This window comes from Belonocnema kinseyi, chromosome 4, assembly GCF_010883055.1.
Source record: "Belonocnema kinseyi isolate 2016_QV_RU_SX_M_011 chromosome 4, B_treatae_v1, whole genome shotgun sequence".
NCBI classification, from domain to species: Eukaryota; Metazoa; Arthropoda; class Insecta; order Hymenoptera; family Cynipidae; genus Belonocnema; species Belonocnema kinseyi.
In genome coordinates this window covers 87,484,983-87,497,236 of record NC_046660.1, presented here as the reverse complement: position 1 = coordinate 87,497,236, position 12,254 = coordinate 87,484,983, and the positions used below count along the sequence as shown (strand labels likewise).

The following is a 12,254-nucleotide window of genomic DNA, read 5'->3' as shown; positions in this document are numbered from 1 at the left end:
ACTTTATTTGGTATTTTAAAAAGATCTTGTAAACTTTAATCTGTAATGTCAAATTGTAAACTTCTCAGTACCGGCCCGTATACAATAATTATAAAATAGAAAAAATCCAATTACTCATAATTGTATAATTGTATACAATTTAAGCATATTTATATATTATTCTTGTATTCATTTACAGGCTTCGATTTGCATTGGGACATTAATATCTGCTTGTGAAACAGAGGTAGACCGAGTTGCTAAAGATACAAGAAAATGTCTCGATGATGAGTAAAAGAGTGAATTTTTATTTCGAGATTTTATGGAAGTCAAATTTGTACGAGAATTCAGACTTCTTTAAGTGTACTTTTTCTTCCATTGCTTAAAATATAATGTGTGACATGTAGTGTACTCTGATTGTATTGATATCAATAAGAGAGCGTCTATTAATTAAGGCTTTTTGAGTCCATAGTTGGGAATTTAATCATTCTTTAAATGCGATGTCAAATTATTTATAATCTCCTGAAATTCCTTCAAATCATTTAAAAACTGAAGAAATCCCTTAAAATTCGTTTAGATTCCTTGTGATCCTTTAAATGCGCTTAAAATCCATTGCATACTTTAAAATAAGTGAGAACATGTTAAAATCCCTTAATCCTTTAAAAGGCATTAAGATTCATCGAAATGCCTTGAAATGCTTGATTAAATTCGAAAATCGTTTAAAATTCGTTTAAATTTGTTGAAATCTTTCGAAATCATCCACACTCCCTAAATATACTTCGAATCTTTTCAAATTTCTGAAAATAACCTGAAATCCCGTGAAATCATCTAAGCATCTATAAATCACTTAAAATTTGTCAGAATCTTTTAAAATCCTGACAGGTCCTATGAAATTCCGTAAAATGTTCCAAATATAATCAGATGCCTTTGATTATTTGAAATCCCTCCAAAATCTTCTAAAGTTTTTCAAAATTCGTGAAAATTTGTTCTTATTTCCTTAAAATCCCTAAAAATTCGTCAAAATCCATCAGTATCTCTCACAGTCCCGTAAAAGCTTTCAAAATCAAATTAAACTTTCCTGAAGTCTCTTAAAATTTTGTAAATACCCTGGAAAAATTGAGATTTCCTCTAAAATTGTACTGGATATTTTCTTTATACTGTTGAAGTTTTTCACATAATTTAGAATCCGTTAAACCTCTCATAATCCTTTGGAATAAAGTGAAATTCCTAAAAACTTCGTAATAAGTTATAATCTTCTAAGATTCTGAACATGCTATGGAAATTCAATTAAATGCTGTAAAGATTTAGAATTTCTTGGAAAGAATTTGTAGATCATTTTTTCAAACTCTTGAAATGTTCTAAAATTATTTTAAATCTGTGAAGTATCTCTCTCGCGATACTATTAAATTGTTTTAGATGCCCTAAACCTTCTAAAATCATTTGAAATCTTTAAATATCTGGTTTAAGTCAAATAATTGATATGTTGTTAATATTTTATGTGAAAGTATGAAACCTTACATAGGACATAGGCATATATTATACATACGTAATTAACATACGTTCCATAAACAATACCTGGAAAGCTTTCACATTTTTTAAAAGACGCTAGTCTTCCTGCAATAAGTACTGATTATTTTTTCTGGTTCAAAAAGAAACAAAAATACTTTGAAAGTGAATAAAAATATTTCAAAAATGCAAGATGTTTGATGTAAATTTGTGTATAGACGTAGGAGAATTAAAAAGCATAGAATTTAACGATTCAATGATTTTTGTATTAAAAATGCATATTATTCCTATTTGATTTAAATATAATAAAATTAAATGAGTATAAAGTTTTTTTATCAAATTTTTGCTTTTGAATTCAGCTTTAAAAGAGCATCGAAATATTTTCAAATTTTTGTCAAGAAATTTTCGCATGCAATTATAGAGCGATTTATGATTTTTTAAATGAGTCTCTAGGGTAAATAAATTTCTCAGATTCCGTACACAATTATTTAACATATATTTCACGTAATTAGAAGAATTAAACTAAAAATGTATACTTTTGCGAAAACTAAAGTTAACAAGATATCAAAATACTGCAGTTCATTTTTGTGTTGATCAGAATGTACCTACTGATTTAAAAATATAAACTTTAATGCGTTTATAATTAGGAATTAAGAAAAAAGTGGATTTTCATTGATGCAATAAGGTCTCTATTTTGTCAAGTTGTATTTTTACAAGAATTTAACATTTGTTTCGGAGGACTCGGTTCAAAGTCTTCAGAAGTGGAAACTTTTCTCCACATGTTCCATGAAAGTCATCTTGATCTACACTCCACATCATTGCACCACCAAGATTCATCTTCTTAACAAATTCAGCTTTCTTTTTGATAGATCTGAAAATGAATTTTAAATTAAAATATTCTCTCCATTATTGAAATAAATAATTAAAAATATTCCATTACTTACTTAACATCATCGTAGGCTATAATTTGGTTCCCGTTGTATATATATGGCACTTTCTGTTCTTCATCGTACAAATACTGCCACTTTCGATTTTTTACCAACTGACAAACTTTGGAATATCCTGGATTCTCAAGTTTTCCGGAGCCAGAAAATAGTGCACCTCTACCAATTTTTTTTCTATTAGACAAAGTATAGGTTTTTCCATAAAAAGCTGTTCCTAGTATTATCTTTTCTGGTGCAGCACCTTGCGAAAGCCAGTATTTCACAACATAAGCCTAAGATCATAATAAGAACATAATAAGAACATAATCCTAATGATTAACAACTTAGAATTTTTGAAAATTTAATCGAAATTAATACATTTTTAGGGAAAGACAGCATGAAAATGAATGAGTGTGAATATGAATACGACTATGAATACTACTATGCAGGAGAAGAAAAGAAACACTACAGTTCAAAATTTTCAAAATTATAAAATAATGAAAATAAAATTTGTGTTATTTATAATTATACAATGTCAAATTAAAATACTGCAAATGCAAATGAGATCTTTTAAAAATTTACAAATTTGCAAGATAAATTAAAATGTAATTTTTTTATCAACATCCTTCTAAATATAACTATTTAAAGAAAAGAAAACTGCCCGCTATACGGGAACATTCTCCTCCTGCCCTAAGTACGCAGCTAGCTTCGCTCGCCTAAGATAACACGATTCCCTCCAAAATTATCGAAAAAAAAAACAATTTTGTTCTTAAACTTTTTATTGGACATTGTGTCGTTTTTTCATAAACTTGATCAGTTCATGCTCAATGTGGTTTTTTACAATTTAATAAAAAAATACGGACAATGCAGGGGAATAATTTTGTTCAATAAAATATTGTATTTTGTGTTGTTTCTTCCTAATAGTAGATTATCTTATTTTTATTGTTTTTTTTATAACAACATTGCAGATCTTTTTTTGGATAAACAACTACAGTATTTTAATTTTTTTTTATACCTCAGGTCGTTTTTGCGAAAATGTAATTTTTAAAATTGTTAATGTTATTTTTACAATTAAAGCACAAAATGCGTGGCCTGTCGACTATAATTAATTACAAGTATGAACCTCTTTTTGGGTGAACAACTTTTATCTATTCATATTTTTTCTTATCTTTTATAGTTTGACCTCAAATTAAATTTTTATTATCTTTTTTGTGGTTGAACTAAGAACCATTCATCAAAAAATTCTAGTTAACAAACACGATCTTTCTTTTGTGTCCCTAAAACGCGTTGAAAAGCGCAAACTAATCCAATCAGTCTTTAATCTGTCTGCAGACAGACAAACACCATCGTGGAACCACTTATTTCGGACTTAAAGTGTCTCGATACGTGGAGATTTAAAGAAATGCACTTTCGTCAGTTTTCAGATAAAACTAATACCTCCTCGTTATGGCATATTTGATGTATTCGAATCTAATTATAAGATTTCCAACCGAACAATTAAAAATCTTCAAAACAGAAAAATCCAAGCGGTTACAATTAAACATATTGATTGAAATCATTTGGAATAATAAACAAATGATTTATTTACCTTTTTGTTGACATATTTAAATCACATTTCTTATCATTTGTAGGAAAAAATTGTCTGGCATTAGTTCAAGCTTTATTCAAATATTTTGAAAGAAACTGAGATGGTTTTAAAAGAGACCTATTCGTGCTTGTGAAATCTTGTTTTTTAATTTAACTTTTTCGTACCTAATTTACCCGCTGTTGATTCTTTTTTCAAGAATTAAGGAAGATTTCATATTCTTCTTGAATATCCGTTTTTTTTTAATTATAAATTTTTTATTATAAATTATGAAAGGGCGATTAAAACTCATACCATTCAAACTATGTAAGTTTTTCAATATCACTGTTCCTTCATACCAAATCGATATTCCTTTATTTCTTATTTTCTTTAATATTCTTATGAATAATAAAAAATTGAAAGCAAACATTATAAAAAACTATGAAAGAAAATAGAAAATATTTCTTTAAAGAAATTTTTGTTGATTGAAGAAGGGGTCGATAAAAGTGTAAGGTATAAATCTGCGAACCAAACCCATTTCAACTGTGAAAATTTAAAATCTTTCAAATCACTGTTAAAAAAATTCATAAATATTTTTATGTAAAATTAGGAGTATTGCAAAGTAAGCTTAAAAATTAAACTAGTCTAATTTTTAACAATAAATTTTCAAATTAATAAGGAAATGTCAAATCCAAATTTATCCGAATCAAATGATTTAAAATTGTGTTTTTAAAGTCTCTGATTACAAAAGAAGTGCTTAATGAATTAAAAAGTTAAATTTTGTATATCCCACTTGTCTGATTTTTTAATTTTCACCACCAGAAACAGCATTATTTCTTAAATAAACGAGAAATGTTATCATATAAATTAAATGTCAATGTATAAGTACTCACAATGTTCAATTTGCGTGCCTCTATACTTTCCTTTGATGAAGGATACATTGGTGTATTATGACCCACTGTCTTATTCGTATCGTAGGTTCCATGAAAATCGTAAGTCATTAAATTTATGAAGTTCACATACTTAGATATTTTTTTAATATCATATGATATCTTAGCAGTCTCGTCACTCGCGCCAACTGCTACTGATAAAATGAGACTTTCTTTATCGAATTTTTCTCTGAGTGCCTTCAAAAGTAAGACAAAGTTCTGCTTATCAGAAGGAATTCCACCACGTTGAGCAGGATATTCCCAATCGAGATCAAATCCACTGAATTCATATTTCGTTACGAATTTCAAAATATTATTAACAAGTTTTTCTCGCAAAATCGGGTCAGTCACTGCTCTATAAACCCAAAGTAAAAAAAAAAATAATATGATTTACTCAGTACTTTAGAGTCAACTCTTTATCAATTTTAATAAACTAGAACTAAGCATACTTAGTATAATTATCAGATCCCTCGTTCCATCCCCCCATGGAGACTAAAGTTTTTAAATTTGGGTTCTTTTTCCGAAGATCATTGAATCTTTTGAATCCATTATTTTTTAAATCTAGCTTTGGATCCAAAAGTCGAATAGAAGCATCTGCACCAAGTCCAACAAAACTGTAAATTATGTGAGTGCAAAGATCCACGTCGATGTTTTCTATGTAGAACCTTTCTTCCAGTGCAAGTTCTTCTGCCCAGCTTTGATAATAACAAGCAACCGCTTCTGAAAAAAAAAGATTGTAAACTTAATTTTAAAAATATCGACATTTATTTTAATCTATACAATTCACATTTTTTGATCTGCTGACGAAAATAATGATACAGTTTTCTTTTATGGTTTTCTAAGAAGAAAAAAAATGCTACCTTTTTTTACGACTGGGAAAATTTAAAATTATAAATGAAATAGGCAGAACCTAATGATTTCGAGATCTTTCAGGCTTATTGTAAACAATTTTATATAATCTTAGAAATTACTAATATATGTAACATGATATATCACTTACTCTCACTCTTTTTAGTAGGTGCTGAAAGCTTACTGCCTACAACGAAAGCTGAGCAAATTCCAAGAAGAAATAATAACATATACATCTGCAAAAAAATTAAATCAGAATGTTAGAAAAGCACTAAAGATTTTATATTAATTGGACGTTGATTTGTATATTATATTTCACATATTATATTTCACTCAGACTCTTATTTAGTTACAGTATTATTAATTTGTTAAAATGGTAATTATACTTTAAGATTTTTTTGGCTGAAATTCTCTAGTTAAAGATTTTAGTCATAAGACTGAATGCATTTTAAACCAGGTTTGCATATATGAATTTTGTGCTTTGTTTGTGAAAAAATCCTTTCAACCTCTATCATTTTGGATATAAATAAGATTAAGAGGATTTCTTTTTTATTTTAATAGCGTTTATCACTTTACTTTAATCCACCGAGAAAATTAAAACAGGTATAAAAGTAACAAAATGACGGTGATTTTTCAAAAAATATTGATACTTGATTTTCTAAAAAAAAATATATATATTTCTTGAAAATTTCTTTCTTGCCCTTCTATAAAAAGACAACCTGTAAGCTTTTGTGGGTTAAGTAACTTTTGTGGCTAGGAGACTTTTGTATCTACCTCGCAACCAGTGAAAGATGCGGCAAAAATGTTGAGATAAAGGTTTGAATATCTACAAAAGTTCTTCAAAAAGTACCTGTTGATTCTTTGTGATATCATGCATCATTTTTAAGGGAAAAAATTCTCCAAGCCTTAAAAATGGTTTAATCCGGATAATACTGACAAGATGCCTTTCTTATATTCTCATAAACTTCTTATAACTATTGAAAGCAATAAAATAAGGTGGGGCTTTCCAGAAAATATGTTTTCTTTCTTAGAATTTTAAAAGCAAGGATAAAATATTTTCTGGAAAAGCCCACTTTTTTATTCTGTCCTATATTTTTGTAAGATTCTTTCTCACATAAGAAAGGCCATGCTGGAAACCAGAAGAAATTTTTTTTCTAAAAATATATTCGAATTTTTCATGTAAATGAAGCAAGAAGTTATAAAAGAGTAAGAAATTTTGTTTGGAGGACTTTTTAGATGTGCGACTTTTTTGGTTAACATTTTTCCGTATTTTTTTTCTTTGTGACAAAAAATTAAAAAATTCGAGTTTATAAAGAAAAAACATATTCTTCTTTCAACAGAAGTTATGTAGCGTGCATAACAGTTACAGAGTGTCTTTCTTCTCGAAGGAAAAAATAATATATAATTTCAAAGAAGATTTTTTTCGCTTATGGGAGAAAGTACCTGATTTAAAAAAAAAAGTAATTTTACAATCAGTATATTCAAGTGGAAATGTCAAATGACCAATTATCACAAGTATAAACTATAATTAATAGATGATTAGAAAATTCCCAAAAACAAAATTCATGGATGAAAACTGGGACATGAAAACCTTGAAAAAATATTCTACTTGATTAATTATAATTTATTCAGCTAAGAAATATCTTTCAAGATGATTAAATTAAAAAATCCTACTTTAATTTAAAAAGTGATCTTAATACAACTGAGACTAATTAGACGTACCTTTATCTTTTCGATACGTTCTTGAAGAATTTCGAAAAAATATAATACTTTGGTTTATTCTGCAGGCTTATTTATACTCTCGTTTACATCTGCAAAACACTTGATTTACGACGATTCTATTACTGCTGTGCTTTTCATATCTTTGGTAAATATTGTCGTAGGATGTGAATGGCTGATTAATTTGTTATGTATACACTTCTAACTTTTATATTATGAAAACAACTTGTATTTTATGGGCAGATATGTACATATTTTGTGGAATTTCTTCACATATAATAAAGCTGTGGGTCAGCGAGACTTTCATTTAGAATAATAATTCATCATGATTTCATAAATTCTGAATTGAAACTATAAAATTATAGATTAGGCCAAAAAAGTCCTTAGAAATTTAAATCTTTCGGCAACTCAATCATAATTATAATTGTTTTTCTTCTTCTGGAGGATGTACTAAAATTATATCAATTTAAAAAATGAGCACTGTTTTGCGCTTAGAAGTCTAAGCGCACCTAGGGCGCGTGTCTGTTAGATCTCGCGCTCGATAATGGGTTAATTAGCACTCAGGAATATATATTGTAACCCTCGAGTTTCAAGAGTTGCCTGTAAATAGGCAAAATTAGTATCTCCTGTGCGATCCTTCTAAAAAAGAAGCATCGCACAGGAGAAACTCTATAGCGCAAACTCCAGCTATAAAAGGACTATAAAAAGGGCGACCCAGCCTAAAAATAGTCTTCTGGATCTTGTGTCTGAAAAGCACAGGTCGCAGGAGCAAGTCAGTAGGAGAAACCCAAAGCCTAAAAACCTCTGGTACTTGTCCGATAATTCGCTCTTTTAAAAGAATAAGATTTCAAGACATTGAAATCTTATTCGAATTGTTATTCTCTATGAAAGTGCCCAGTGGGATAATCTCCCCTGAAGCTGTCGAGATAAGAGATACCATTTTACAGCGATCCTTGCGTATCAGAGCAAAATCTCAGAATATTCTTATCTTTTCTTAGAGTGTCTCCGAGTTTACGAAATTTTAGAAATTCTTTTAGGGCAAAAGTCCCTCAGTTAAATTTATTGACGATATTTGCAGGCAGAGGCCTTATTGTATACAGATTTTATCCTCAAAATATTCTACTCTGCGTTCATTGAGCGACTACCGGTAAAATTCCTGTAACTCCGTCAACTGAAACAGAGTCAAGATATTTAGGGTCAATCGCTTACTCCACTATTTCCGGCCCCCTGCGGAGGCGTGACAATAGATCGACCGTTAGACCGAGTGGCCCGAGACCCTCACTACGCAATCGAACGTCTTAAATAGTATCTTTTCGCACCTAGGGATTAAGTCCTGAGCGACAGGCCATATACAAACAAAAAGGACTCATAATTATTAATCATATTTAGTTGGGAGTTTCCCCATTGACCACGTGCTAACAGCTAAGGCTATAGCCACATGATAATTAAGTAAGGGATTAACCCTCTGAAAATATCAGGTGTCGATTTTGAAAAGGCATCTACCTGAGAGAAGAAAGCGTTATTGACCTTTCCTATGAAGCATCGTTCTAAAATTGTAAAATTATTTCCCTTAAAAGCGGTTATTAATATTCTTATAATAAGTCATCGCACAATTAATTTAAGATCTTACTTTTTACTTTTATACTAATGGTTGCGTATCTTACTAGAGAAGGGATTTGAGTTAAATGTATTATAGGATAGCACAGGTATTTTAAATAAAATTATGTTTTTCTGAAGAGAATCTTATTCTTTCTCTATGAGAAGCCCCTATTTTTATTTAATATCATTAAATATAAGTATATATAAGGATTTGTTTTAGATCCCAGTATGCTTCCTTCATATTCTGAATTTTCCACGTAATTAAGTGTGGTTAACTCTTAGCCGGTACACTTCCTGTATGGGACGTAAACAGTTACTGGGTCAGATGGATCGATTACCAACTTTGCGCGCTTACTGCAACCAGAAAATGCATTTTTTCGGGCTGTAAAAATTTATGTATTTTTTTATAAAATAAAAATCGATAGAGAAAATGATGCAATTTCGCACAAAAATAAACCTTATAGTGTAGGCTTTAAAAAGGTTATTAATCTGATTCGAAGGTTGTTTTTTTCGAAAAAAAGTACATTCATCGTAATTTTTTATATTCTCTGCCCTTTATTTTAGTGTTTGAATGGGAGGTGTTGTGAAAAAAATGTCCCTGGGTCATCTAGAGCCGTACTATCGGTTAAGGGATAAAAATTAAGATGCTCGACCCCTTAAGATACACATTCTGATCGTGGCACTCGGTCTACGTGCTTAGTTCTTAAAAAACATTTGTAAATATATATTTATTTTTTAAATTACCTCAAAATAAAAAGCTGGCTTTTCTCCAGAGATTGTCCCCTATCTCACGTTGTTATGCTACAAACAGGAGTTTTTTTCAAATTATTTTTGATAGATAAAACTAAATATTCTAAAAATCTTATTTTAGATTTGTTACGTATTTCACGCCTTTTGGCTCCAGATAACGATTTTCGATTTTTGCATGTTAATTTCGTTAAATAAATGAAAAATTAAAACTTCTGTTGAAAAAATTTTCAACAAAATATTGTAGGAATATTTAGACGCTAAAATTTTTTGAAAAACTTTTCTTCATATCTTGCGTCGTTTGGCTCATAGTTGAAATTTTGACTTTTTTCATAGTATTTTCGATAAGTAAAACCAAATCGACAAGTCCTATTAAAAAATGATTCAAATAAATATTTTAGGATATTTTGAAAACTGTAATTCATTGTTGAAAATTGTTTTTCTCATCTCACGTCATTTCGTTCGACATTTTCGATTTTTTGCATAGTACTATCGATAAATAAAACCAAATAATAAGTCCTATAAAAAATGGTGGAAAGAAATTTTGTATGACTTTATATAAGATATAATTGCCTTTTAATATTTTTTCTCGTAATTCTCGTCACTTAGTTTAAAATTTAAATTTGGAATTTTCCAATAGTATTTTCAATGAAAAAAATCAAAATGAAAATCACTTGAAAAAATGGCTGAAGCAAATTTTGTCGATTAGCTCAAAAAATTAATTTTCTTTTTTTTATAGTAGTTTTGATCAGCAAAATTGAAATTAACTGCTAAAACTAATCGAACTATAGTTTTAGAAAATTGTTTAGGTTCATTTTCGATGCATAAAGCAAAAAGAAAGTAATTCTTATTGAAATATGGTTAAAACAAAATTTATAGATATATTTTAAAAGCTTCAATTCTTCGTTCAAACTTGTTTCATATATGTGTCGTCGTTGAGCGTAAAAGCGAAATATTCTATTTTTGGAAACCATAACCGTTGATCAAGAAATGACAGAGTAATCGTTCTTTTGGATGGACGGATGGTCAGGGAAACATATAGACCTCAGGGTATCTCAAAAAGTGCAGATCCGTTCGAAAACTGTGATGTCAAGATTCAGATGATTCTCATACTTCCTTAATCACAAATAATAAAAGTTGAAAAATATTTCAGGATAAAATTCTGCATTTACCAATAGTTATTTAGAGTTATATATTTTTTCTTTCTCCAAAGACAAAAGTTGCAGTGCTGATTTAATCTTCATGTGATTGAACTCATTCCATTCCTTAAATACAATTTTTTGTTAATAAACGCGTATCAAAACATTTGTAGAGAATCTTTCAAGGAATAAAATGAGATCGATAAAATTCGGATGAATTAAGGATTTTAGTTTTTACCTCAGGTAAAAGAACAAAAAAATAAAACTCTAAGTAGGGTAAAAGCAGCCATTCTTGTCACCATTAGCCCTATTATTGGCATGCCAAAAACATACGCATAAATATACGCATTATATGTAAAAATAGTAGTAAAAATTAATTGATTTAAAACATTCTAAAAAATGTTTTATCTATAAAATCAGAGAAGGGTGCTAACAAGTAGAGAGGGGGCAAGAATTTGCGCGTTACCCTAACTAATATTAAATAAATATTTGAACCTAAAATATTTCTTTCTTAAGTTTGCCTTCGGTTCTCTTCCAAAGTTATTTATAATAGCAATGGCAATATTAATTTCGAATTTATAAATAATATTTAACAATACTCAGTTTTTAACGTAGGATAATTTTAATATATCCTCAATAATATTTCTTGTGGATACACCATAATCAGTTAACATAAATAATAAATCTTGGAGAGAATTTTCTTTTTTTTAATTTTTCCTTTGTAGTCAGTAACTACATAATTATATTAGTTAATATTCGTGCCACGTGTTGCGCAAAATAATAAATTCCACTTTTCGTATCTTAGTTCAACATGACCTAATTAAGAATTTTTTATTATTTCAATTGCTATAACTTTTTGCAAACACGTTCCATCTAATTTGCATGCAAACATTCTTTTATAATTTTAAGGAAAGTATATTTACGAATTAATAATCAATGTTTATGCGTGTGTCGCATCTTACTAAGAATTATTCACTTATTGCTAATTCAAATCTAATGACGCACTCGTCTCTGAAGTCGTCCATGAAAAAGAACTCCGCCTTGATCATTGAACAGCTTATATTTGTTAATTATTCTTTGTTTTCAATCAAGCAAATTTAATTATATTCATCTTAATCTCCTCTTTGACATCAATCTCCTCAGTCCGCACGTTTAATCTCCGGTGCCTAAATTTCATACTGTTTCTGCAATATATACATGATACGAGGGTAGTTCAATAAGTCCTTAGAATGACCAACATATGGCGCGCCAATCGCTCCAAATCATCTGTTTTCAGTCAGCACCACTCCCGACTAGATATATG

The 12,254-nt window shown here is 29.2% G+C and overlaps 1 protein-coding gene across 1 annotated transcript; it reads right to left on the bottom strand.

Annotated features, from left to right (window-relative positions):
• Positions 1 to 2,103: 2,103 nt before the first annotated feature.
• LOC117171641 (probable chitinase 2) lies at positions 2,104 to 7,481 on the bottom strand. Its single transcript, XM_033359130.1, has 6 exons — positions 7,470 to 7,481; positions 5,899 to 5,983; positions 5,348 to 5,618; positions 4,863 to 5,253; positions 2,427 to 2,698; positions 2,104 to 2,353 (listed from the first exon to the last, which is right to left on the bottom strand). The coding sequence occupies exons 2-6, from the start codon at positions 5,981 to 5,983 to the stop codon at positions 2,203 to 2,205; spliced, it is 1,170 nt and encodes a 389-aa protein (XP_033215021.1). The 5' UTR covers positions 7,470 to 7,481; the 3' UTR covers positions 2,104 to 2,202.
• Positions 7,482 to 12,254: the final 4,773 nt, after the last annotated feature.